At 39.0% G+C, this 26,072-nt stretch overlaps 1 protein-coding gene across 1 annotated transcript in view; it reads left to right on the forward strand.

Annotated features, from left to right (window-relative positions):
- ADGRD2 (adhesion G protein-coupled receptor D2) overlaps positions 1–26,072 on the forward strand; it is a 258,692-nt gene that overhangs the window by 89,241 nt on the left and 143,379 nt on the right. The window contains exons 10-13 of the mRNA XM_072430618.1: positions 2,894–2,997; positions 3,259–3,361; positions 4,161–4,314; positions 12,054–12,187. Of these exons, the coding sequence (XP_072286719.1) occupies positions 2,894–2,997; positions 3,259–3,361; positions 4,161–4,314; positions 12,054–12,187 (495 nt within the window). The remainder of the gene's footprint in view (positions 1–2,893; positions 2,998–3,258; positions 3,362–4,160; positions 4,315–12,053; positions 12,188–26,072) is intronic.

A 26,072-nucleotide genomic window follows, 5' to 3' on the forward strand; every position in this document is an offset into this window, starting at 1 on the left:
GTTTAGCATTTGAGTATACAAGTAGTTAATCCACAACAACAGTACCAACCAACTTGTGGTTTCCCTAGTAAACTGTCTCCCTGGAGTCCAGGCTAACTTTGAAAGCAAGGTTCTAGGGACAAGAAGCTACCCCACTGGAATCAGAGTAGTAATTAGGGTACTCCAAATGATAGCTGGGTCTTCTGATAAAGATGCATGCAATTTGGTCTTCTGCATGCCCACGATGGCAGAGGGTCACTTAACTGGCAGCAGATCACTTGCCCAACTACCTGCCTGATTAGGTGTGACCTCTCTGAGCACCTCCCGAAGTGAAAACCTGAAATTGATACTGAAAATTGGAATGTACAGGGACCCATGAAGTTATTGGCAAAGGTGCCTGAACCCACATGTGTGTGGACAATCTGTTACACTCCACCCCACTTGAACCTGCCATTCATGGAAGGTTTGTTGACCTGACAGATTGATCCTTTGCAAACTGTACAGCCAAAAGTTAGATTCATGGAAGCGCCTCAGGGTAAGACGTGACCCTTTTTTACCTTCAAACATGTCAGCTGATGGTGGACCTAAGCTGGGTGAGCATTAGTCTGTGTATTATTGTTAGAAGCCATGGCTTCTGGGGATCCTTGAAGTAATAGTGGAAGAACAGGAGACCAGCCCTAGTATACCTCCATTGGAGAAGACATTTATGTCTCACAAGCTTGGACAGGTTTTTCAAAAACCCCTTTGTGTATACACATCAGTTGTATACACATCTGCCTAAATATACTCTTTCAGTAACTGGATAAGGATCACCTAAGGCTTACTTTTAAGCTTTCCATCTGCTAAGTTGAGGATTTCAACCTCTTTAGCTATATCATCCACATCTTGGTGAGGTCTAGCTAATGGGTATTGTGATAGTGTATCTGCTTACCTTGGTGCCCTCTCCAGGGAGATAATGCAAGAAGAAGTCAAATATTGCCAGGGAGCCACCCAACACTGTTACAGAGCACTAAGTTTAGCTGTTTTTAAATATACCAACAGATTGTTTTTGTCCAGAGCCTGAACTTGGACCATGTGAGGTACTCAGCAAAGCCGAAAGCTCCAATCAGGATACTCCTTAAGCTCCATGTTTTCAGGAATATGCTGGGAGCATTGTTGTGCCTGAAAGGTATACTATTGAACTGGTACAACCCCATGGGAGTATTTGTGCGGTCAACCTCAGTGACTGGAGTTTGCTAGAACCTACTGTGATTGAGCATGGAGAAGAATTTAACCTGTCGTAGAGCATCAAGGAATTCTTTCAAGCTATGGGAGAGTAACTCTTTGTGAAAACAACATTTAGACACCTATAGTCTACACAAAAGCAGAGGGTGCCATCTTTGTTCCTCACAACAATGAGGGAGTTGCCCAAGGGGCGCTTACTCTCTTTCATTAATCCTTATTAAATTATCTGTTCTAGCATCAGCTTGATGTCCTGGTAGAGATGTGGAGGGATTTTTCCATATCGCTCCCAGGTCAAAGGATTCTTTCCTGTGAAAATCTTATGTATAATCCTATCACTACAGTGCAAATTGTAGTCATTTTGAGAGAACACCCTTGACTACTTATCCAATAGGCAATCCTGCTTCCAACTGAGCAGTTAGTTGTAGGAGCGCTAGTAATTGCTTCTCTGTCCTTTCCTGTTCACCACTGCCAACCAAGGAGTCACATTCACTTTTGCCACAGCCACTTGAAGCTCTATGTGTCCAGCCTCGGAAGGTAACCATACCTTTAGATAGGGCCAGTTTGGTCATCATCTTCCCAGGAAGCACACTGAGTGGGAGACTTGTATTGTTTTGCATCCTCACTATTTCCATACCTTGTTGACCTACTGCATGATGGCAACAAATTTAATCAAACTGCCCTCCGAGGGCAAAGGTTCATCAAGTACAAGCTCCTGATTAGGTAGCACCACAACCACTTCCTGACAGGGAACCCTGACAATGCCAACTTTTGCCTAAGTGTCCAGGGAGCCCCTTTGGCATCTTAGCCCTAACCCCTGGATGATATTCACAGAGCCGGCTGTGGTCCCCTTCAGGGCGCACGTGTGATCACAGCACCCTTTTGGTTGAGATCATGCCCTCACAGCTCAACTTTTACCTAGGTAATCCTGGCTACCATTATGGGGAGTTCATTGGTAGCTATCTGGAAGATCCATGGGTGTATCTGGGCTCATTTTCTTGTTTTGGACAATTTTCCTAGAACAATGCTTCTGACAATGTCATCATTTGTGAACCTGTCACTAAATCTCTTGGTCATCAAAGTATCATTGTCTAATAGGACAGTCAATCCCCACATCTTCTCTTTTTGAGAACAGATTTATTACACTTAGTTGCTTCATTGCTTGATTGCAAGCAGTAGGGCATTCTAGTTTAACATTTTCCTCTGTGTACTGATGGGGTAGTTTCTCTGGAGTCATCTTATGACAGGTCCAGCAGCAGATTTGTCCTCCCTGGTCTACTCTTAGTTGGTGCTCACATTTGCCATATGGAGACATCCCCTTCTTGTCCCCTGGAGGAGTATTCTACTTTTCATTGCAGCTAATTCTATTAGTTTATAAAAGTAGCAGCAGTGGTAAAATATGCACTATTAGTCTTTAAAGACTGCATTTGTGTACTCCTGTACTGCAGATATTAATATTATTATTGCAAAATGCATAAAAGTATTATTTTGATAGAATAAAGTTTATATGGTGATTAGAGTCTCAAGGGGTCATGTGCTTGGTAGTGGCTGTAGTCTCAATACTTTGCCACTATTCAAGGCAATCACTGCATGCAATTATATTTAATATGTTTTTCATTAGGTCTTCTAGGTTAGATGATGGTGCACAGGGGAAGGTTACATATACTTGATTACTCTTTTCATACACACACAGAGAAGTACAGAAGAAGAGTGGATCCTTAGAACCTTGACCTTTATTGGCTGTGGAATATCATTATGTGCTCTTGTGGTGACGTTTATTCTCTTCCTCGTCATCAGGTAATCCGCTTGATAATGATATATCTATTATTAAGAATTGTAAACATTAATTTGCACATTGGCACATTTTTAAGTTTTGTGAATTAAAAAATGCCCATACTGTTAAATGACAAAATAAATATAAACAATATTCGTTCACCCTCAAAAAGGTAAGCATAGGAAAATATTGGTTAAGCTATAGATGATAGGTCCAATATGTTTGAGAGCTTTATTAGTGTTTATTTATACATCAGCATCTTTAAAACTCATTTTTATTTTCAGGGTTCCAATATCAGAAAGGACAACTGTTCACAAGAATCTGATTTTTGCTCTTGCTGCAGCAGAGGCACTACTTATGTTCAGTGACATGGCAAAAGAGAATGAAGTGAGTAATAGGTTATGGGTATTTTTACATTCTCCTGTTATGCTTCACTTAAAGTAGTGATTCTCTAACTAATGACAGAACTCATACTGAGCTTTCTCACAAAAATGGCTGGTTAATTAAGCAGAATAAACTATGTGGAATTTCAAACAGATGTGTGTAAACATCAATAAAATATGAACAGTGTAACTGGTATAATTAGTTATGCTACGGTTAAAGGTTTGGTGCTTGGTGTGTTACATATATGTATGCACAAATAGAGACGATTCTAGGGTAAATACTCCTGTATCCCTTTAACCCCTTTTTAATTTCCTATTTAACAGAAGTGATAATATTGTACTTTAAATCATCACATTAGAAATATGGAAGAGCAAAATGCAACACTAAGGAAAATAGACAAACCTCAGGAGTTTTCTTCTCACAAATCAGATAAGGATGTGATGTGTATGCAGGGGAGCCTAGTGATGATAATCCTCTTTTATATCAAATTGTCGGTGAAAAAATGCTGGAATGTAGTGCCTAATACTGCTTTTTACAATTTTTCTTGTAAAAATGTTTTATGATCAACATCCTTAAAGTCCAGTAAAACTTGATTCTGCTAAAATCTGGTATTTGTTTAGTAAATTTTAGTTCCATTCACTTTTTTTAAAAATCTACTTATTTCTGTTAGTGTTGTTATTTTCGCAATAATTTTATTTGTAATTAAAATACACATGGTTATACAAAAGATGTCTAGATAATATTTTAGTTATGTCTTTTATGACAACAACTGTGAGACATGTTTATTTAATCTATCTATTAGGTTCTCTGCATTACAGTGACAGCTTGTCTTCATCTGTTTTTTATGTCGGCCTTTGCTTGGATGTTAGTTGAAGGCCTACTATTGTGGAGTAAAGTTGTGTCAGTCAACATGAATGAGGGAAAGAGAATGAAATTTTACTACATCACTGGATGGGGTATGTTGAGGTTTCCTTTATTTAGGGGGGATTAAATATTAACTTTGTTTTAATATGAATGATGAAACCCTTAACGTCATAAGAAGAGAAACATAATGGATTATTATACCAGAATGCACAATTGCAAGTAACTTGTTTTACTTAATGACCATAATGCATAGCTCAAGCAATGTCTTTCTTGCTAAAAATGCTTAAGCTTTGTATTGATTTTCATTTACAGTTTTTCCTGCTGGTATCGAAATATGCTTTTGCGGAATGCATGTGTACATATTTGTGTGTTATCTACTTGCACAAAAGGCAGTTTCCAGTAACACACTATTCTATTATAAAGAAAGCTGTTTGCAACAACTCTTATGGTATCAGTAAATAGAATAATGAGCATTATCATCAAAATCCAACAAATATTTTTCTTTGAGATACTTACATAGGAATCACTTGCCTGTAAATATTTGATTTTGCCCCTGATTTTGACAAAGCTATAAATGGATCAACATCCATCATTTGATGTGTCAGCCTCTCTGCACTGCATTAATGATTCAGAGCAGTACACCAAGAGCTTCTTTGAAGCAGCATGAACAACATTGGTTAGTCATGCAGCCACCTGAAATCTGATTTTCCCCTCATTACCTTGCCTTTTACTAAATCTTTCAAAATGACTAGCACTTTCAAATGAAAATATATCCATATATGCTTGTAGGACCCACCATTTTTGTATGCTCAGAAATGGATTTGTCAGATTTATTCTGACTTGTGCACAGCATTATTACCTATTTTAAATGGAATGCTTGCATTACATGTTCATTTTATTGTGACAGAGGTTTGACATGTGTACAAGATTTTGGAGACCAATAAAAACCAAAATACTTTGGGGGTCTATATTTAAAGCAGTGAATCTGACTTTCACCATCATTCTTTGGTGGCAAATCCCTCAAGACTATGTATTTTATATGGCAGTTATTATTTCTCCAGCAGAGAATGTAGCTGAAAATCAAATTCTCTGTTTTTTTAAAAGACCCTTTTAAATTTTGAGATCTATATTCAGTAGCAAAATAGTGATCATATTCAGATCAATTGTTTCCAACATTATCCTAATCAGATTTTAGCTGCCTGTACCAAATTCTTGATGTGGATTTTATCACATGTGTACATATTTACAAAATTACAATAATGTATACAAACATCATGCAATCTAAACAATTAGTAAAATGTCAAGCCCTGAAATTGTTTGTACCTGCTTTAAAAACCTTTACAGTAAACCCTTTAAAATTATCCTAAAAAGATTTATTTTATACCATGTATATGGTGACAAGCAGTATGCATTGCACGTTTGCTGGCCTACACATGTGTAATTGGGTAGTGGGGGTGATTTTAATTTTTTTACTTTTTTTTCAATTATCAAACACCTCTATGGGATTGAAGAGAAACTGCAGATTTAGTAAAACTTGTGGGGTTTTTTAAATCCCTAATGCCATTCCCTTCTCTTAGCAGAGGACTTTTTTCATTTGCCCTTGCCTAATTTGTTTCTTCCTGGCCACAGGACTGTCAGCTTTTTATTAGAAATGTTTCCAGGTTCATTACACAGAGGGAGGATGAGTGGATAGGGTTTTGCTGATATTCCTCCGCTGGCCATCCTGAGAAGTTTTTGTTGGTGTTTGGGCTACCTAGTGTTTTTATTACTGGCCTTCCTGCTGCTTACTAAATGCATGGGGGACAGCTGTTAGGGCAGTGCTGAACTGGATAAACAGCCAGCTCTGATTGGTTCTGAACTTCAGATCTAAGTAACAATACACTTTAACATTCTTTAAGAGACCCTGTCAGTGCAACAAGCAACTTTTATTATTTCCTATCTGTTAAGGTGCGTACACACTTCCAATTTTTATCGTTCCAATCGAACGACGAACGATCGATTGGGCAAAAAATCGTTCGTAAAAAAGTAACCAACGACGCCGACGAACGAGGAAAGTCGCTGGAAACGAACGACCGGACCGGCGGATCGGATTGGACGACGATCGTTGAACATCGTTCGTGTGTACGGTTGTTCGTTGATCGTCCATGTTCAGAGCATGCGTGATGAACGAACGTCCGTTCACTTTCCTGTCGTGCACATAGTTCCTCTATCGCTCAAACGATCGTATCTATTGTGTGTACAATATCTACGAACGATCGTGTCGTTACCTCTATGTGCAGGATCGGTGCTATACGATCGTTCGTGTATATCGTGCAGGAACGTTCGTCGTTCGTTTTCCGACGATAATAATTGGAAGTGTGTACGTAGCTTTATTATTTTTATCATTTCCTATCTGTATGAATAATTAAAGAATGTACCACTTTTGGGTGTGTCAGTTTTTTTTCCATCTGCTCCTCCTCCAGGCACCTGTAATTGACAGCGGAGTCTGTGTGCTGGAGAACAGTTCCCTATCAAAGCATATGTAAATGAATGGCACTTAATATGTGATCAGAAGCTGCTTTTCTGAAAGGAGCCTCAGATATAAATAATAGGTCATGAAAACAAAATGATTCATTTGTCTGTATTCAGGAAACTGCTCTATCTGTTTACATATGCTAAAAACTGTGATAATTTCTGCTGGACACTGGCATAGGCAAAGAAAAATGACAGGTCAGTTTATAGTTCAGTAGAACTACTCCTGAGAGTACTCTACTAAGACTGCAGTCTGCAACCCTATTATTATTATTCATCTCTTATTCACCACTTGCATTTTTGCATGTTTTTTTGTCATCTGCATGCTTCATTATTATGGTCCAATTTTTTTTTTCTGTGCTCCGGGCCATGTACTATAGCATTATTTTTATGAAACTTTCATTTGTCTTCTTTTTATTCATACATTTTTACATAAATATGAGTTCTTCAAGAATAAGTTATTTAAATGACCCGAATGTGTTTTGCTGCATTTGTGGTGAATATTCCCAGCAAAAAGAAGAAATGTAACAGAATTTGTGAAACAAGCATATCTTGCATATTTTGGTATTAAACTGGGGGACCAAGATAAGTATTGGGCTCCCCATTTGGTATGCAAAACCTGTGAAGAGTGTCTACGTCAGTGGAAAAATGGAAAACTGTAAAGTTTGAAATTAGGTGTACCTATGGTATGGCGAGAGCCCAAAAATCATTATAATGATTGTTATTTTTGTGCTGTGAATGTAAAAGGTTTCAATCGCTACAAGAAAAACAAGTGGGAGTACCCTGATTTGCAATCAGAAAGACGACCTGTGCCGTATGGTGCTGATGTATAGAGGATATACAGGGTTTGGAGAGTAATCCACGAGTTAGCAGTGGAAGTGAAGGAAGTGTTTCATCAAACCAGCAGTTCTTCCACTGTCTGGGACCTGAAGTTAAAAAAAACGGTTTATAGGACAAGAGAGGTGACACTCCTACCATATTTCAGTGAAGATGGAGACCTTGTGTACTGTTGTAACATCTCTGGACTACTAGCCCATATGGGAGTACTAGAATGCCGAGCAGAAGACTGGCGGCTTTTCATAGACTGTTCCACTCGCAGTTTGAAATCTGTTTTACTATATAATGGCAACTGCTATGCATCATTTCTAATTGGTCACGCAACGAAACCTAAATAAGAATATCAAAATATCAAAATGGTCTTACAAAAGCTTTGCTATCTTGAACAGCAATGGTCCATATGTGTTGATTTAAAAATGGTGAACTTCCTATTTGGACAGCAAAGTGGATACACAAAGTACCCATGTTTCATCTGCTTGTGGGATAGTAGAGCAAAGCAGGATCACTGGAAAAAAGTGACATGGCCTCCAAGGGAAAACATGAAAAAAGGTGCAGCAAACATCATTAACCATCATCAATGGTTGACAAAGAAAATATCATTCTCCCTCCACTACACATAAAATTAGGATTAATGAAGCAATTTGTTAGAGCTCTGAATAAGGATGGAGATTGCTTCAAATAAATGTGTAGATTCTTCCCTGGATTGATTACTGAAAAAGGAAAAGCAGGAATCCTAACCCCAGATTCAGAAACTGATTCAAATTTCTCAAGTTACATGACTGATAATGAAGCTTCTGCCATAAAGCACAAAATTATGAAGAACTGGTTCAAAACTTGCTCTTCAACTTTAAATATTTTGGTGCTACTATGAGCATAAGGGTACAGTATTTCCATAGCCATTTGCAAAAATTTCCAGAAAACCTTGGCGATTTCAGCGAGGGTCAAGGGGAAAGGTTCCATCAAGATATAAAGCTGATGGAAGAAAGGTATCAGGGCAGATGGGATAGACACATGATGGCAGACTACTGCTGGAGCCTTCAACGTGATTGTCCTGATCATCATCATAAAAGGAAATCATACAAATGGAGTTTTTCAATGACTTCTTTGTGATTAGTTCTGCAAATATACTGAATATAGAATATATTGACATTAAGTATTTCAAAAATTTAATTTTGTATACGTAGGCATATCTAGTTAATTTTTGCTTAATTTTCATGTTTTATTAGTTTTCTATGAGGTTATTATTGAGGCCATTATTTCAAAAACTAGAGACAATCTAGCTAAACAAATACCATATGTGGAATCTGTGCATAAAACATAGGCTAAAATGACATTCATCTGTGTTGTTTGTTTGTTGACCAGTGTATTTTGGGTGAAAAGGAGTATACCAAAGTATATCCAACAAAACATTAGATTTTAGGAACTTCCCTTTATCTTTCTTAATCTGTGCATCAAACATAACCTAAAATGACTTCACTTCTGTTTGGCAAGAAATTGTTTGTTGACCAGTGTTATCGATTGTACATTCCACAAAACTCCAAAATTTAGCAACTTGCAACTTTTCTCTAAAATAGTCTACTTTTGGAAAACCAAGAAAGCCATTACTGCCCCTATTGAAAAAAGACAGGTTAGTTGCCCTCAATGTTTTCTTTACTTTCTGGGTGATCAGTCACAGGAAATTTTTTTGGTGGCCCTACTACAATTATGCTAACAAGCATTAATGTACTGTATTTGCCATGGCATTGCATCACAGGATGATTCCCATGGCTGCATTTATTCATGATGAGCACAGCCATGGGACTCCTCCTTTGCACAATTCCTGAGCACTAGAAGTTAAATTTTGCTCGCTCATAGCTCTGCCTCCCCGGGCACCAAAGGTTAAATGAGGGCAAGCCATTGCAGCTGCGGTACTCCTCCTGTAATGATTTCCTCGATCTTCCAGATGGGTCCGCGAAGTTTGGCGAAACTTCGCAGACCCATCAGAATTTCGAGTAAATTTTTGCAAGAATGTCAAAGGCATTCTCGCTCATCCCTACTGACTTACCCAATAACCATAATGTCTAATTGTTGTCTGTAGGTGTTAACTATGGCAAGACCTTACCACTGCTTCATAAAAAAAATATGCAACCTCTGTGCTTGATCACTTTTTATGGTGGTAACGCTTCTGCTTCCTGCTTTTTCCATAGGTGGTAAAACTGTGACTATTTCCCATTAAAGTATATTTGCTTTTCTAATCTAATCTATTGACTAATCTCAATTAGCACAGCTTGTAAAACAAACAGAATTGCCTGTTAAAAGGTCACAAAAATGTTCTACAGGGCTTTTTCTTTTATGTATAATCTATCTTTATTGGTTTTAACAAAGGTTTTACAAACAAATATAACATACAAAACCGAAACAGAATATTGCAATAAAACAGAAAATTGTGATACATGAAAGTACAGGCAAGGGGAAGGGATTAAACATGTTTAACAAATGCACCCTACCCTACTAGGGAGATTTTTATTCATGTTTTATCCTAAGGACAAAAGAGCAAATTAGAGAAAAGATCTTTAAAAAAAATGTACATACTAGAAAGCTGTCCTCCAAACAGGTGCCTCCATTTTACCTTACCTTTTGCACAGATGCCAAATCAAAATATTGGGTTTTATCATAAATTTTGGTCAGACAATGGTCTTCAGGACAAATAAAGGGAGTGAATCATCCCCGTGGGCATATAGGCTGCAAGGAAATTTGACAGAGGGTCTACCCAAGCCTCTCTTGACTTTGGGCGAACAAAATCATGTGGAACCCTCGAAATACCCTTCAGGTCTTCCGGGAACTGTTGCTATAATTACTACATCCAAAGCTAACAGTATATTAATTGTGATGGGCAGTGTGTCATCCTTACAGAAAGCAAAACAAGGACATCAATATAATTTAAATCAGCCTCAGAGGCACAAATTGCTCATTGTTTAAAGAACACCTAGCAACATCTGGAGGAACTCTAGTGTTCCACAAAAATCTAGTTGGGAAACACTAAGCCTTTTCTATATTTTTAGTCTTTACATTCACTTTAATTTGGAAAAAGGCCTGGAACAGGAGCAGCCTGAGCACCGGCCTAAGCAAAGAGATCGTCGAGAATCAACTACAAAGGACTAGGATGGTTTGCCTTCAGAATCAGCAGGCCAATGAGGCCAGGAAAATCCAACCCTCATCCCTGTTTGGAATTGTATAAATTGTGAAACAAAGCAACAGCACAAAGACAGCAAGTGCCATTGGAGTAGTCACACATAATAAAACACCCCCCTGTTTAGAACTGTACAAACTGTAAAAGGTCATACTATAATTTGTGTACTTTTGGGGGACCTACAAAACAACTAGCAGCCAGTGCTTTCTAAACACATCAGACAATAAAGAGGCACCCTTCCTTTAGAACCGTAAAATCTGTGAGTTGATAAGCTGAAAAATACAGCTCAGTGACCGTGGGAACGTGAGTGCTTCCAATCAGCTGTGACTGCAGGTGAACTCTTAATGGAGTTTCTCCATTGAGAGTTCATCTGCAGTTCAGTTCCCACAGTCACTGGGCTGTACTTATCAGCCCAGGGACCGTGGGAACTGAACTGCAGATGAACTCTGAATGGAAAAACTCCATTGAGAGTTCATCTTCAGTTTCACTGCGATCCCCGGGCACTAAAGGTTTATTAACCTCTAGTGCCCAAGGATCGTAAACAGAACGAATGCAGCCCTGAGAATCCACTGCATTCCCGGGGTTAATTAACCTCTACTGCCGGGGATCATAGAGATTTCCTTGATCTTCCTAAGGTTTTGTGAAATCAGTTCGCCGAAATTTCGCGGACCCATCAGAAAGTTTGAGGAAATTTTTGCGAGAATGCCAGAGGCTCATCCATTTACACAACTCTGAAATGCCTGTTGAATTGTGTCTGTGCTTGGGACATAGAGCGTTTTAACAAGGCATCCAGCAGAATGCCTGGCAGGCTGCCATTACAAAAAATCCCTGCTTTTCCCTTTGACCAATTATTGGTGCAGTATGACACTATGGAAAGCCTTCTTTGTAAAAATAATTTTAGATAGTAGACATTTTTGTCTATCAATATCGAATTGAATGAGCAATGTTCTGGTCAAATTTGAAATGACCCAAGTTTTAAACAGTAATACTAATAAATTATGCTGAAGGTGCTTCAGCCAGTGAAGCTCTGCAAAAGAGCAAACATCTTTGGAGTATTTGGATATTAGACTGGTAAGTTGTAATGCTCTTCTTTTATAAACTGTTTGTTTTATTCCCTTTTCTTGTATGCAATACATTACAACAATGTACTTTATCATGAATGTTTGCCGTTAATACAAATATAATTGTAATTTTCAAATATCTGACAAAAAAAATTCTAACCTTATTGTATAGTTCCATTGCAGGACAACAGAACTAATTTGTCTTGAATAATGTTGTCTAACAATGAAAAATATGTCATCTTATCTTCTGTAGGCCTTCCCATCATTATTGTTATCGTGACCTTGGCAACCTCATTTAATAAGTACGTGGCAGACAGTCAATGCTGGCTAAATGTTCAGACTGACATAATCTGGGCTTTTGTGGGTCCTGTTCTCTTCATATTAACGGTATGTATTTGTTATTCAGCATCAGCATGTTGATGCATGCACTATTTGCATTTTGTATAGATAGTCAAGCTGTAAAAAGAAAAATGTACTTTTAAATATGGCCTTGGAAATTATAGCAAAATAAAGTTTTTGCATCACATTTTTTTTTCCGCCTTTTCAAAACATTCCATATGTATATGTTTCTTGGAAAGATCTATTTTCCCACATTTGCTGTGGAAAACAACAATATTTATTAGCTTTTTATGGAAAACACATATTACGTACTTTTCATCTTTGATAATGCATACATTAACTATATGGTTCTATGATTAGAAGCCACATTGTACTTTCTAAAAACAAAATCAGGTATTTGTTGTTACATGCTTTTATTTCTTTGAACATGATTACTCTTACTGTGTATGTCAGCCTTGATTTTAATAGCAGGAGAATGATTTTCTTTGTCCCTATCAATGTCCATATTAGTCCTTTTACCTAAATAGCACAGAAAGACAAAACACACTTACTGATCCTGACTAGAGATGAGCGAATTGAAGCTGACGAAGAGGAATTCGATCCGAATTTCAGGAAAAATTTGATTCAATCTAAATCCGAATTTCCTTGCGATTCGTGGTAACGAATCACAATTTTTCCTGAAATGGCAGCTGCACGTCTGGGGACTTTAGAGATTCCACTACGATCTTTGGGCACTACAGGGGATGAATAGGGACTTGTCCCCATTCATCACCTGTAGTGCCCTGTATTCTTATTGAAACTCTATTTAAGAATACATGGTGCAGCGTTGCAACAGCAATCACGGTTGCCGTGCTGTGCTTCTACTACGTATTCTTAGATAGAGTATCTCTATCTAAGAATACAGGGCAGTACAGGTGATGAATGGGGACAAGGTCATCTGCAGTTCAGTTTTGCCACTGTGACGTCAGAGTTTCTCTAGCTAAGGATACAGGGCACTAAAGGGGATGAATGGGGACAAATCCCTATTCATCCCTTATAGTGCCCAGAGATCGTAGTAGAACTTCAGAGGTCATCTGCAGTTCAGTTTCACAATGTGACGTCACGTGGGAAACTGAACTGCAGTCCTCTGCAGTTCCACTACAATGTGATGAATAGGGACTTGTCTGACCCTGTTGCACCCTAGGAAGGTTTCTTGACTTCCTCCAGATGCTAAAGTTCCAGTAATCCCCCTTACCAGATGTTCCAGTTCAGCACAGAATAGGCAGAGTTTCCAGAATTACCTTCTTGAACTCCTAGCTTCACACAGCTTACTAGAAACTATTTGCATAGGTTTCCCATGTGGAGAGGCAGGTAGGGCTAATCAGGAATGAAAGAAGCTGAATAATGAAAAACCGACTGCGTAAGACACTTTTTCACAGAATCTGCGATTGATAAGGATGGCCTGGTGTATAGCATCATCCGGGGAATCAAAAGGTGGAAAGCTGAGGCATTCTCTATTGAATCAGAGAGAACAAGCATGGACTGACACTTTAGAGCCAATCCGTTTTATTAGCATTCCTTGGGTGTTCTGGCACAGGTTGTGGAGCTTGGCTTCAGTTTTTGAAGTGAGGTCTGGATTTGTGTGGATCCCTCCCATTGACCTAATAGAAGATATCTATTGTTTGCAAGATCTCCAGGGTAGAGCCTGGAGGCCTAGGTTTGAGGATCCCCTAAAGGAGAAAAATAACAATGCCCACCCTCTAAGGTCTAGATACAGAGGAGTTGGGCTGGAGCAGAAAATAAAGTAGTCAGACATTCTTGAAATGGAAAACGTGTTCCATTCTTCAGGTAACTTTTCAGGTACTTTGACCTTTAAGAACCCTATGGAAGGGTATAGGGTGACTGTTAATAGCCCAAAGGATAGGGGTTGCATTGTTTGATAAAGCTTTATTATATGTGTTTGTGTATTTATGAGCAAACTGCTTCATGTTTGCCACCATATGGCTCCCAACTGTGTATGTGCCTTTCCTATCTGATTGGCAATACAACATCACTGGGGGAAAATTGGGGGATACATTTATGTGTCCATGCTATACTGCTGGTCCCAGAAGCTCTTGCACAGGTAAGGAAGACAGGGTACAGGTTTCTGGCCTGTCACCATGGGAAACATAAAGCAGAGGACTCACAAGATACAGATAGACAGGAGGCTGTAAAGGAGTGGTAAAGACCAGGAACTTAGTAGGTGAAAGCTATTTGCCTGTCCTAGAATCTGCCTGATACTGGTAAATTGTCATTGTCACTAAGGGACCGGTTACTGGTGAATCTGTCTATCAATAATGACCTGTTACTAGTCAATGTCATTGTCACAATTGGATATTTCACATTCATATCTATTACTGGTGGTTTGGCATGCCACTGAAGTATGTTATTAGATTATTGATACTATAATTGTTGATACTATTGATGTATGTGTTGCATGTTGTTGAAATTGGCCTCTTGGCAGTAAGATTGGCTTGTCATTTTCATTGCAATTGCTACTGCATTTTATTTTGTTCTTTATGTATATGTTTTAAGTTATGTTTACATAATGTTTATTTTAACTTGGTCATGTCCAGTTTTTGCTGTGGCACATCCATGCACTACATCCTACACCCTGCCTGATGAAATCTCCTGCTTAATAGTCTTCAAAGTTCACAGGGATGGTAATAAGAATATTGAATTGGGAATTTTATACCTAGAATTTATTATCAACTTTGCCAAGAGGAAACTGTGTGGTGCTATGATACAAACTACCTTAGTAGTACAGTAGTACAGTATACCTTGGCCTGCTGTACACAAAGGGGAGCAACACAATTTATGTGATTTGGGGACAGCTGAATACTTCAAAACAAAAAAAAGCAAATGCAAAAGCAAATACAAATGAAAGAAAACAACCCACAAAAACAATAAAATAAATAAATAACCAACAAACACACCCCTTGCCATATATTTATTTTTAAAATAAACTGGTAAAAAATGAAGAAACATAAAATAAAAATGAATTTTTTCCTCAATTAAAGAAAAGGATAACATAAATAAAGAGAAGGGAGAGCAAAGCAGCTAAAAAGTAAATATAGCTGTTTCAACTTCTGACATGCACACAAAAGATTAAAATGGCTTGTAACAAGTGTGAGTATAAAAAGGTATACACAAGAAATGGTACCCCACCACACTACATTTCACACACAAGCCACTATCACGAGTCACTATGTAGCACTCTAGCACTACATGGCACAGCATAGCACTGTTTTTCTCTCAGGTTGTCAGGTCTTCCCTCAGCACTCTAACATACTGTAAATATGTCAGCTGAAAAAATGAAAAAAAAAAACTATAAAGTTTATATAATGAGGGGCTGGTACATACTCTCTCTAATTGCCATTGTAGCCTTGCTAACCAGGGAGTCTCTAGATGTTTTAGCCTGATCACCACTTTTTCTTGCATAAACTTCTAGTTCTATGAAAACTTTGTGTATAGAATTACTATTATTCCATCCCAGCTGGGGACATCTAAAATCTGCAAGGTGGAAAGGGCCAATCGCCTAGGGGCACAATGCAAGGACAGAAACAACCCGAGACCAATAATCATTCGCTGCCGTGACTATGCGGACAGATCCATCTTTTTAAAAGCATACAGAGACCAATGTAACTCACCACTAGAGGGCTCAAATCTTCTGATCTTTGCAGAAAACTCTGCAGAGGTATCACGGAAAAGAAAACAATTTCATAAGCTGTGTTCCATGCTTCATGGAAGACAAGTTCGTTTTCATCTGGCATACCACCACTCTTCACATCATGTGTTCACAAACCACTGAGACAGGAATTTCTACATGACTGGCTTTCTGCTTTAGAGTCACCGCAAGAGGTAGAGGCTGAGGGGTCAGGAATCACCCAAGATGCATTCCCTAAGGCCCCGGATTCACCCAACTCTGAAACCTCCAACTGATCTTCAAGAAGGTCAGATCGCAATGCTAAAACACCTCGCACACACATCAAACCTTTAAGGGATCAATCTTGTCTGAGGAGCAGAAGAGGGGCATTTCCCTTACATTTACAAATTTACTTACTTATTTTCTATGCAATACATTGCACATGGCGTAAAATGGCAAATAATACCTCCTGGGTGTGGACTTGTTGAATTAAACTACATGGTATCCATAAAGATAAAGGGAAGTCCCAAAATCTAATGTTTTGTTGGATGTACATTGGTATACCCCTTTCCACCCAAAATACATTGGCCAACAAACAAACAACACAGATTAAAGTCATTTTAGCTTATGTTTGATGCAGAGATTCCACATATGGTATTGGTTTAGCTAGATTGGCTCTAGTTTTTGAAATAATGATCTCAATAATAACCTCATAGAAAACTAATAAAACATGAAAATTAAGCAAAATTAAACTAGATATGCCTACGTATACAAAATACATTTTTGAAATGCTTAATATCAATATACTCTATAGTCAGTATATTTACAGAACCAATCACAAAGAAGTCATTGAAGAACTCAGTTTGTATGATTTCCTTTTATGCTGATGATCAGAACACTCACGTTGAAGGCTCAAGCAGTAGTCTGCCATCATGTGTCTATCCCATCTGCCCTGATACATTTATACATTTGTACATTTATGCTCATAGTAGCACCCAAATTTTTAAAGTTTAAGAGCAAGTTTTGTACCAGTTCTTCATAATTTTGTGCTTTATGGTTACCTAAGAAGTTCTTGACAACCATGTCATAGCTGTGCCAGACAGAAGCTTCAGTATCAGTCATGCAACTTGTGAAATGTGACTCATTTATCAGTTTCTGAATCTGGGGTCTATCAAAGATTCCTGCTTTTAATTTGTCAGTACTCAATCCAGTGAAGAATCTACAATTGTATTTGAAGCAATCACTGTCCTTGTTCAGAGCTCTAACAAATTGCTTCATTTATCCCAACTTTATGTGTAGTAGAGGGGGAATGATTTTTTCTCTGTCAACCATTGACTCGTTAATGATGTTCGCTGCACCTTTTTTCATGTTTTCCCTTGAAAGCCATGTCACTTTTTTCAAGTGATCCTCCTTTGCTCTACTATCCCACAAGCAGATGAAACATTGGTACTTTGTGTATCCACTTTGCTGTCCAAGTAGGAAGTTCACCATTTTTAAATCAACACATATGGACCATTGATGTTCATGATAGCAAAGCTTTTGTAAGACCATTTTGATATTTTCATATTCTTCTTTAACCCCCCTAGCGTTCTATTTCTGTCTGTTTTTCCACGCAAAAAGTGTTACTTTTTTATGGAAGTTTATTTTGCATTGTAGGCCTATAATTCTTAGGCATAACTGACTGAAATTTGTCCTATATGTAATAAATTTGATAATAAACTTTAAATAAAAAACACAAAAATCTGTTAAAATTAAAAAAAATAGTGATACATGTAATATAACTGTACAGTAGCATATATAATATAAAAAATACAATTATGTATATATTATATCAATATTTCTTTGTATTAGACTCAATACAGCTATTTTGTATTGAATCCAATACAAAATTATTTGAATTTCCCACCTATCTTGGTCCCCCAGTTTAATTCTAAAATATGCAGGACATGCTTGTTTCACAAATCCTGTAATGTTTCTATGTTTTTGCTGAGAATATTCACCACAAATGTAGCAAAATAAACATTCATTTAACCTCCTTGCTGTTAAGCCCGACCTTCGTACGGGCAAAAAAAAATGGCTACGATGGTTAACCCCGAGTTTTTTCCCATCCATACTTACCTGGTCCCGCTGTGCTCATCCAGCGTCGTGTTCGTGTTCCAGCGTTGTCCTCCGTCGATCGTCGTCCGCCGATCTCCCTCTCCAGCGTCGGGTGCCTTCGTCGGGTGCCAGCAGGACCGGTAAGAAGCCGGCGGAACACAAGATGCCAGCTGGCGGAACACAAGATGCCGGCTGGCTTCTTACCTGGTCCCGCTGATCGTCCACGTCCTTCTTCTTCCAGCGCCGGATGATCTCTGAAATGAGAACCCGTCCGGCGGAGAAAAAAAAAACGGACGGCTCCTCCCTGCGTGCGTGATTACGTCGGCGTGTGTGCGGGAAATTCAAATTGAAACTCATTCATTCATTTTGTATTGGATTCAATACAAACTCCTGTATCCAATCCAATACAAAATAATTCAAATAAATACAAAGTAGTAATTGGTAAATTCAAACTGTCATTTTGTATTGGATTGAATACAAACTCCAGTATCCAATCCAATACAAAAAAATAAATAAATAAAATAAAAGTAAATACATTTTTTATATTCATATTATCTACTAGAACCCCTGTTCGGACATATTTCTGTAGGTTACAGGTCTACAATTTAAAAAAAAAAATTTCATGAAAAACAGTGGATCACTTTCGGTACAGAAATCTAGACCTCAGTGTAACGCTCAGGTGGTTAAACAACTTTTTCTTTAAGAACTCATAATTAAGTAAAAAAAGAAAATGATGAAAAATTATGCTACATTTAATATATAATATGCAAATTATCGGTGTAAATAAAGATTGATATTATTATGCTGTGTTAACATTTGTTGTTGGTAAAATCTTCTATTCCAATTCCTGTATCACAAGAACTAGAGCCAATTAAATGAAACTGATGCCATTTCTGGATTCAGCAGACCTGAAATATACTAAATATATTAAAAATCCTTGGCAAGTGAAACATTTTTTGTTGTTGTTGAGCTGTCATATCATTGTAATCGTTGTTAACTAGGACAACCAACCACCTGATGTTTGGCGAAGAAAGTCCACCACCATCTAGATTTGCTGGCAACTTGAAGCTACACCCACCAAGAGACCCTGAAGGAAGTTCCTATTGGGACACTCATTTTAGCAGTTCACCTGAAACTGCAACGACATCATTCCATGACACAGGACTTGAGTATAGACAACTCCCCAACTTGAATTTAATCCTGTGTACAGGTATGGTGTGTATAATTACTTGGAATGTTATAGGACTTCGGTCCCCAAACAAGAGGATGTTAGTCATGCGGCACTTCTGCAGGAAACAAATTTGAGTGTAGAAGATTTCAACAGAATGCAAAAATTGTGGGTGGGTAAGGTGTTAGGATCCCCAGCTGTGGGCAGGAAAGCAGGGGTCCTTGTTCTCCTACAAAGAAATTTTCATTGTAAAATAGTATCCTCCAGGCAGGGAGCATAGTTAAACGCCTCATTAAATTTCCAAAGAATTATCCTTTTTAACATTTATGTTCTCAGCTCCCCCACGGGAACTTTCTTTTAGGAAGTGACCAATTGGATCGACACTGTCATGCAGGCAATCGAGGATGGGACCCCTGGCCCCAGATGGGGAAATTATTGATACACTCCCCACCATTGAGGGATTCCACCTCTAACGCTGCAATGTTAGCTGAATTTACACAGGCAGCCTACCTACATGATTGTTGGCACCAACAATTTCCACTAGAACAGCAGTATACCTTTTTCTCTCATGCTCATGCATCTCAGTGCAGAATATACTATTTGTTCTGGACTGACTCTCTCTTGAACTTAATAGACAAGCCTGAAATACTTACTATAGCACTCTCAGATCATGCTACAGTGGCCTTAACTATACGTGACACACTCCACAGGGGATATTTCTGGATGTGGAGATTTCCTTTTTAAATGTACAAAGATTCGTCCTTTCAGGCTGAGCTCAAATCAGCATGGGCAACCTATACAGCAAAAATTTTGGAACATAAAGATAATCCTATACTTTTTTGAGAGGCAGGCAAAGCGTATATGAGGGGGCGCATTATCTCTTGTAGCCATCCGTAAGAAAAACACTCCAGTAGAATACCTAAAAGCTATGAATAATCTCCGTCATCCACAAAGTCTCCTGACAGAAGACCCCTTCCCGGTCCATAAGCAATCATGGATGTCTGCTAAGGCCCAGTTTGATAGCTGGTCAGAGAGGCAGGAACAATTCACTAGAAAACACTTGGATCTACATCTACATAAATGTGGTAACAAATCTGGGAAATTTTTGGCTAATTTATTCAATCTGCAGTATAAAGCAGCCATATTCCCTCAATGTTTACACCAAAAAGGGAATTAACAAAAGAACCCAAGACTTTAAACTCTATATTAGAACAATTCTGTATGACACTATACACTAAGCAGAAAGAGACACCATCCCAAGTATCAAAATGTTTTGAAAAAGTCCAACTCCGCACTCCAACACAAGAACAGGTTGAAGTTCTCTCCCAGGTAGTGCCCCTATCACATGGCAGGAATTAAGGAGAGCAATATCCTTACTGGTCAACAGCTTGGCGCCGGGACCAGATGGCCTGACAGCTGAGGATTATAAATTCCTCAAGGAGGATATCTTTCTAGATTGGGGATCTGGGAATGTGTATAACAAAATGTGGAAGACAGGTACCTCTCTCCAGTCTTATATTAAGGTGCTCTTGAAACCCCAGACAACCAACCTCTTACCGCCCTATTTCTCTAATAAATTTAGATGCCAAACTACTATCCAAAATATTGGCGGAAAAAGGTACTTGCCAGCACTTATATCTCATATTGAGGCAGAGTTTATCAGGAGCAGCTCGGCTGAAATAAATATACATAATGTTCTTGCAGTGTTGGAATCTGCCAAACACCACCAACATATGATCTAGCAATTATTGGTATAGACGCCGAAAAGGCAATTGATAATGTGCATATCACCTGGTTGTTCCTAGGGAAAATTGGTCTCTGCAGACCCTAAAATAATAAGTTGGCAGCAATGTACTCAGACCCTCAGGTAAGAAAAAGTTCTTAGGTAGCTGGTAGCAGGTAGCTGGTCTAAAAATCTATTTCATTAAAAATTAGATCCTCCCTTTGACTAACCTGGGGTTTAGGGATGGACCCTTACCTCCCTATTTACAATTGTCAGGGATCATCTCACTTATCTTTGTATTCATATAAGTACCAACGTCTCAGGGGGAGATGCATTTGTGGGAAAACTACCATTGTCCATTATGAGACGGTGCCATCTAATTAAAATAATATAATTTCCTAGATTGATGTATCCACGACAGATACTGCCTATACATAAAGATATCCAGGTGTTGTAATTGTTTACCAAACTCATATGGAAAAATAAGAGACCCAGAATCTCTATTAATAAGTTTTTCCTCCCAATGGCAGAGGGTGGTGTCAATTTCCCAAATGCCAGACTTTATATTATAGCCTGTAGTTTTAGACGTGGCTGACTGGATCAGGGGAACCTCTTATTATTCAAACACAAGGTTGGAACAGACCCTAGAGTACACTTGGGAGCTGACAGCTCTTTTCCGCTGCAGTATTTCCCAGCTATCTCCGGAACATATTATATTGGTAAGGGGTACAGTACTCACCTGGAGGGAACTAAGATGCAAATTGCACCTACCTAGTTCCATATCTAAATACCTTCCGATCATAGTAAACCCATTATTTCCACAGAGGTTGGAATATATAGTGTACCCTGTCGCACCTGTTTCTCACTAAAACATAGGCATCTCTCTCCTGCACATGCAGGCAGTTCTGTCACTGGGCATCCCTCTGTTTCCAAGTTTTATCAACTCCGTCCATGCCACTGGCCAATCAGAAAATAGCCTCTTGATCAGCTCTGGCTATTTAGTTAGCTCACAGACTGCACTCAGTGTTCGTGCAATGTGTCTCAAGCCCCTAGTTCTGTGAGCTAGTTCCTGTTCACCTGTGGCAGTTCAGTGTTTCCTCTGTCAAGCCCCTGCGTTAAGCCCTCGTTGTCTAGTCTGTTGGTTCCCAGCCAACTTCCCCGTGCTGTTCCAGTGTTCCTGACAGTCTGTGGATATCCCTGAGTCGCCTGTGTCTCCTGTTGCTTTCCTTGTGCCTGCAGTGGCCCCTTTGTCACTAGTGTCTGTCCCCTGGATCCCTGGCATTTGACCCCTTGCGTGTGACCTGACCCCTCTTGCTTTCTGCCTGTCTCGACCCCGGCTTTCCTTGACTATCCACCTGCCTTGTGATTTTGTACCGTGTTTGCCCACCTTGGTGTGCCCAAGGAGTGTAACTTGGCCGTAACCAGCAGGGCAGCACCCTCACCATCAGAAGCCCTGGAGAAAACCTGGTTACGGCTTAGACTCTGTGCCTTGGACCTTCTTAGGGCTCACACCACCTCCATACAAGCCGTAGCGCCCCCCTAGTGGTCCTGTCTCGCCGTGCATGACATACTGCACATGGGCTGCTAAGGGATTGTCCACAGTAGGTGATTTCTTCCATACCATACTAGCCTCCCTAGGCCAGTTACCTTGTAAGCCTTACAGGTAAAGTACTCATTAGCAGGACAAGTGGCACATCCATTATATCATCTACATTTTTTAATGTCCTGCTGTAAATCACTCACATCAAACCCATTACAGGTTTAATAAACTACTGGCGGCGACCCTGCCTTTCATTGCATCTCTTTACCCCCACCTGCAGACAATATATCTCAAACCACTCACAGAGTCTAATGTTCGAGCAAAAGGATTTTGATATTCTGGATTTACTGGAAAATTGTTCAAGGATATCTTACGGTCCGAAAGACCACACCCAAAAAAAACTGGAGGGAAACACAATTTAAAATTTTACACTGGGCAAATAAAGTCTTCTGACTAAGGGAGCACACAAATTTCCCTGGTCCAGTCAGAAGTACACAATGTCAGCAGTGTGGTAGTACCACAGTTACCCTCAGGCATTGTTGTTGGGAATGTAACCACATACAGTTATAGAGAGGGACTCTTGCGTTTATTGCCCAAATAACAAAAGTGACAGTACCTTTTGAAGAATTGGGGTGTCTATTTGGGTGTTGGGATGAGTCAACAGACAGACCCCTGAAAAGGGGTACTAAAACTTGGATATCTCTGAGCCTATTGGCAGCTAGAAAAATTATCAATTTTTCAATGTTATAGATGTACAATGTTACAATGGATTCATACCCACCAGTCTGTATACTGTGGTGGCTTCCATGCAGATGATGTTTTACAGATACCTCTTGAAGGCAAATGAAATGGATGATAATACTGTAATAAGGTTCTTTAACAAGTGGTATGATTTTATGGAATATTCCCTTAAACCCATCGAACTGCAGCAAATACTGCACCGCCACCGCTATTTAAAGTGGCATGCTCTTCATTTTTTAAAAATCCCTACAAAATGTTGAAACTAAAAAGAAAAGGTAGTTATTAACATACTAAATACCCAATTTTTAGAAAGAAAATTGTTCTCTGGATCTGATTGCTCCCCCTATCCCCTTTCCCCTCCACTTCCAGCACACGGAGCTGACAGATTTGGCTCTCCACTCATAGTCTTGCTGGGGATGAGGAGTGCATCTCCTATGTTCCTCTATCAGATTGTGCTGCCAGCAGAAGGAGAGAGTGTATTTTAGACCTAGCCATCTGCTGTGACTGCTCCCAGCTCACCTTGTACTGTGAGAAAATCCCAGCAGCAGCAGCATGAGCTGTGTCTGTGTTCATGCTCATGGCATTACCCCCATGTGAACCTTCAAATCACCCACACTGAGTAAACCCCCTAAACATACCAAGTTGCTAGATACGGACTCACAAGCATAAAATCCTAATAACAATCAGGGCTATTTTCACATTAAAGGGGATTTATTTCAAGACCAGGGTCCTCAAACTGAGCTTTTATGTTTTGGACCCCCGGATGGCAATAAACATTAGGGTACTGTCAACTCACTCTGCGCTGTGGTGGCACAAATATATACTTGCTTGTTCAAAAAACCTGGCGGAGAGTTTGTGGTGCGGTGACCCCTTCCTCATGCAATGGAACCCTGCCTAGGGGGAGACCCTCAGTACCGCTCACTGTCGCCTGGAGACATATCTGCAGACACTGCAGTGTGAGGGACTGGGAGGCTGGTGGGGTGCCTGTCACACATAGCTGATGACTTATCTTCTTTGACCCTTAATTTCCCTGGAACAAAGGAAACTGGAAATGTGGAAGCCAGTGGGAAATGCTTTTTGCCTCCCCCCCAGTAAAATGTTATACACATCATATCTTGCTACCCTAATTTACATAGCAATCCCCTTACTCTCCATGAACCCCAATTTCTCTGTAAGAAAAGGGAAATGTAACTGCAAGTGGGGAACTCTTTTGTCTAAGTCCACCAAAATTTCATTACTACAGGGCCATCACAAGAAACTATACCTGTCATACCATGCTACCCTGTCACACATAGCTGGCCACTTACCTTCTGCGAACCTAAATTTCTCGGGAACAAGGAGATGTAAGGGACTGAAGGTGTAGTAGTAAGAACATGTCCCCCTTGGCTATCTGTAACATGACAGGGTACAAAAGTTGGGATGGGTACAAAAGTTAGCGGCCCCCTATAACTGACAGGACATATTGTATGGTGTAGTTTATGCTCTTTGGTACAGGAATGGTGAGCGGGGAGGAAAAAATAACTGGCCACCACTGTATGATAGCTTTAGTTTTGTATTTTTCATTATTAAAATGTTGAGTTAATAAAATGAGCATCAATTAGTGAGTGCAGAAATTCTTCATTTGTCATTTCTTTTATTTGGTGCGTTACGGTAACTAGAAACATTTCAATTTAATTTCATTTTAAACTATTCTAGTTTTAAACATACATCTTTAATGTTTGTTTGCATTGTGGCCTGCAGGTTTTATCTCAATGTCAACAGTGGCCCCCAGATGAAAAAAGGTTGGGCACCACTGTTGTAAGGCAATACGGTGTATTTACAATATTCTTATGTGATTATTTATATACTAGTTTTTGTACCATGTTTGTTTGTTGTTCTGTAAATATCTTTCTGTTACCATAAATAAAGTTTTTTTTTAAACATTTGAAAAAAAGTTTTTACAATTCCTAAACCATATATAAAATGTTAGCTTTTGAGTTACAATATACTTGGATAAAAATATATTTAAAAAAATGATAATAGACATTGAAAAATAAGGGCCAACAAAGAATTTTACAACAGCTATAAATATACAAATATAGAAGCATGACTATAGAGCTTTGCTATGTGATAAGACAAGAAAAGAGTAGAGAAAAAAGACATTGCAGAGGGTTATTTAAGAAGTAGGTGAAATAAAAGGCCAAAAGAAAAATGGATTATTAATAAAGAACAAAGCTGGTCAGATTCATGGCTCTGGATAAGGAATCCTCAGGCTGGATTTAGCATATATTTTCGAAAACAATGAACAATGAATGAACAAATAATCTCCCATAATATGTAGTTTGAATCTAAAAGGTATGTACTGTTTTCTAAAATCAAAATTACAATGAACACATAGAAAGTATGTTTAAAATGTTCCTATTCAGTAAGGGGCCTGCCCTGAGCTTGCTTGTCCTGACTGCATTTATGCCTGATTCCTTGGATTCTCCACTCAGCTTATCCATGTATGACCTGTGGATCCAACTGGGACCTGTCTCTGTTTTATATTGTGGTTGTGTTAGGTACTGCCCATGACCAAATCTGTGGGCTCCCGGTCTGACTTTAATCCTGTTTCCTAGAAATCATCCTTTGTGCATACAAGCCCTGGGGCAACTGTGCTAGAATGGCACAACTAGCCTAGCACAACTAGAGTTGGGGCTTAACTATAGGTGGAAACTGTAGTGTTAGATTGGGAAATTGGTATTTGTGCTTCATTTATACAGGTCCTGGACCTTACATGTACCTTATTTAGTGGCCATGAGGGTATGTGTATATTATTCACCATCCTTTAAAGTTCTAAGCAAAACTTTTTTACTGACCCTAAGTAAGTTGTTTTAACAGCGCTGTCCATGCCGCATTTTAGAAAGTTACAGCTAGCAGATAGGAAAAGGCAGTCCCCTACAAAGCAATGTCTCCACTAGCTACAGCTTCTACACTATCCATATAGGTGATGACCTCAACCACTAATGCCATCCTTGCTCC

The sequence above is a fragment of the Pyxicephalus adspersus genome, chromosome Z, assembly GCF_032062135.1.
Source record: "Pyxicephalus adspersus chromosome Z, UCB_Pads_2.0, whole genome shotgun sequence".
Taxonomy (NCBI): domain Eukaryota; kingdom Metazoa; phylum Chordata; class Amphibia; order Anura; family Pyxicephalidae; genus Pyxicephalus; species Pyxicephalus adspersus.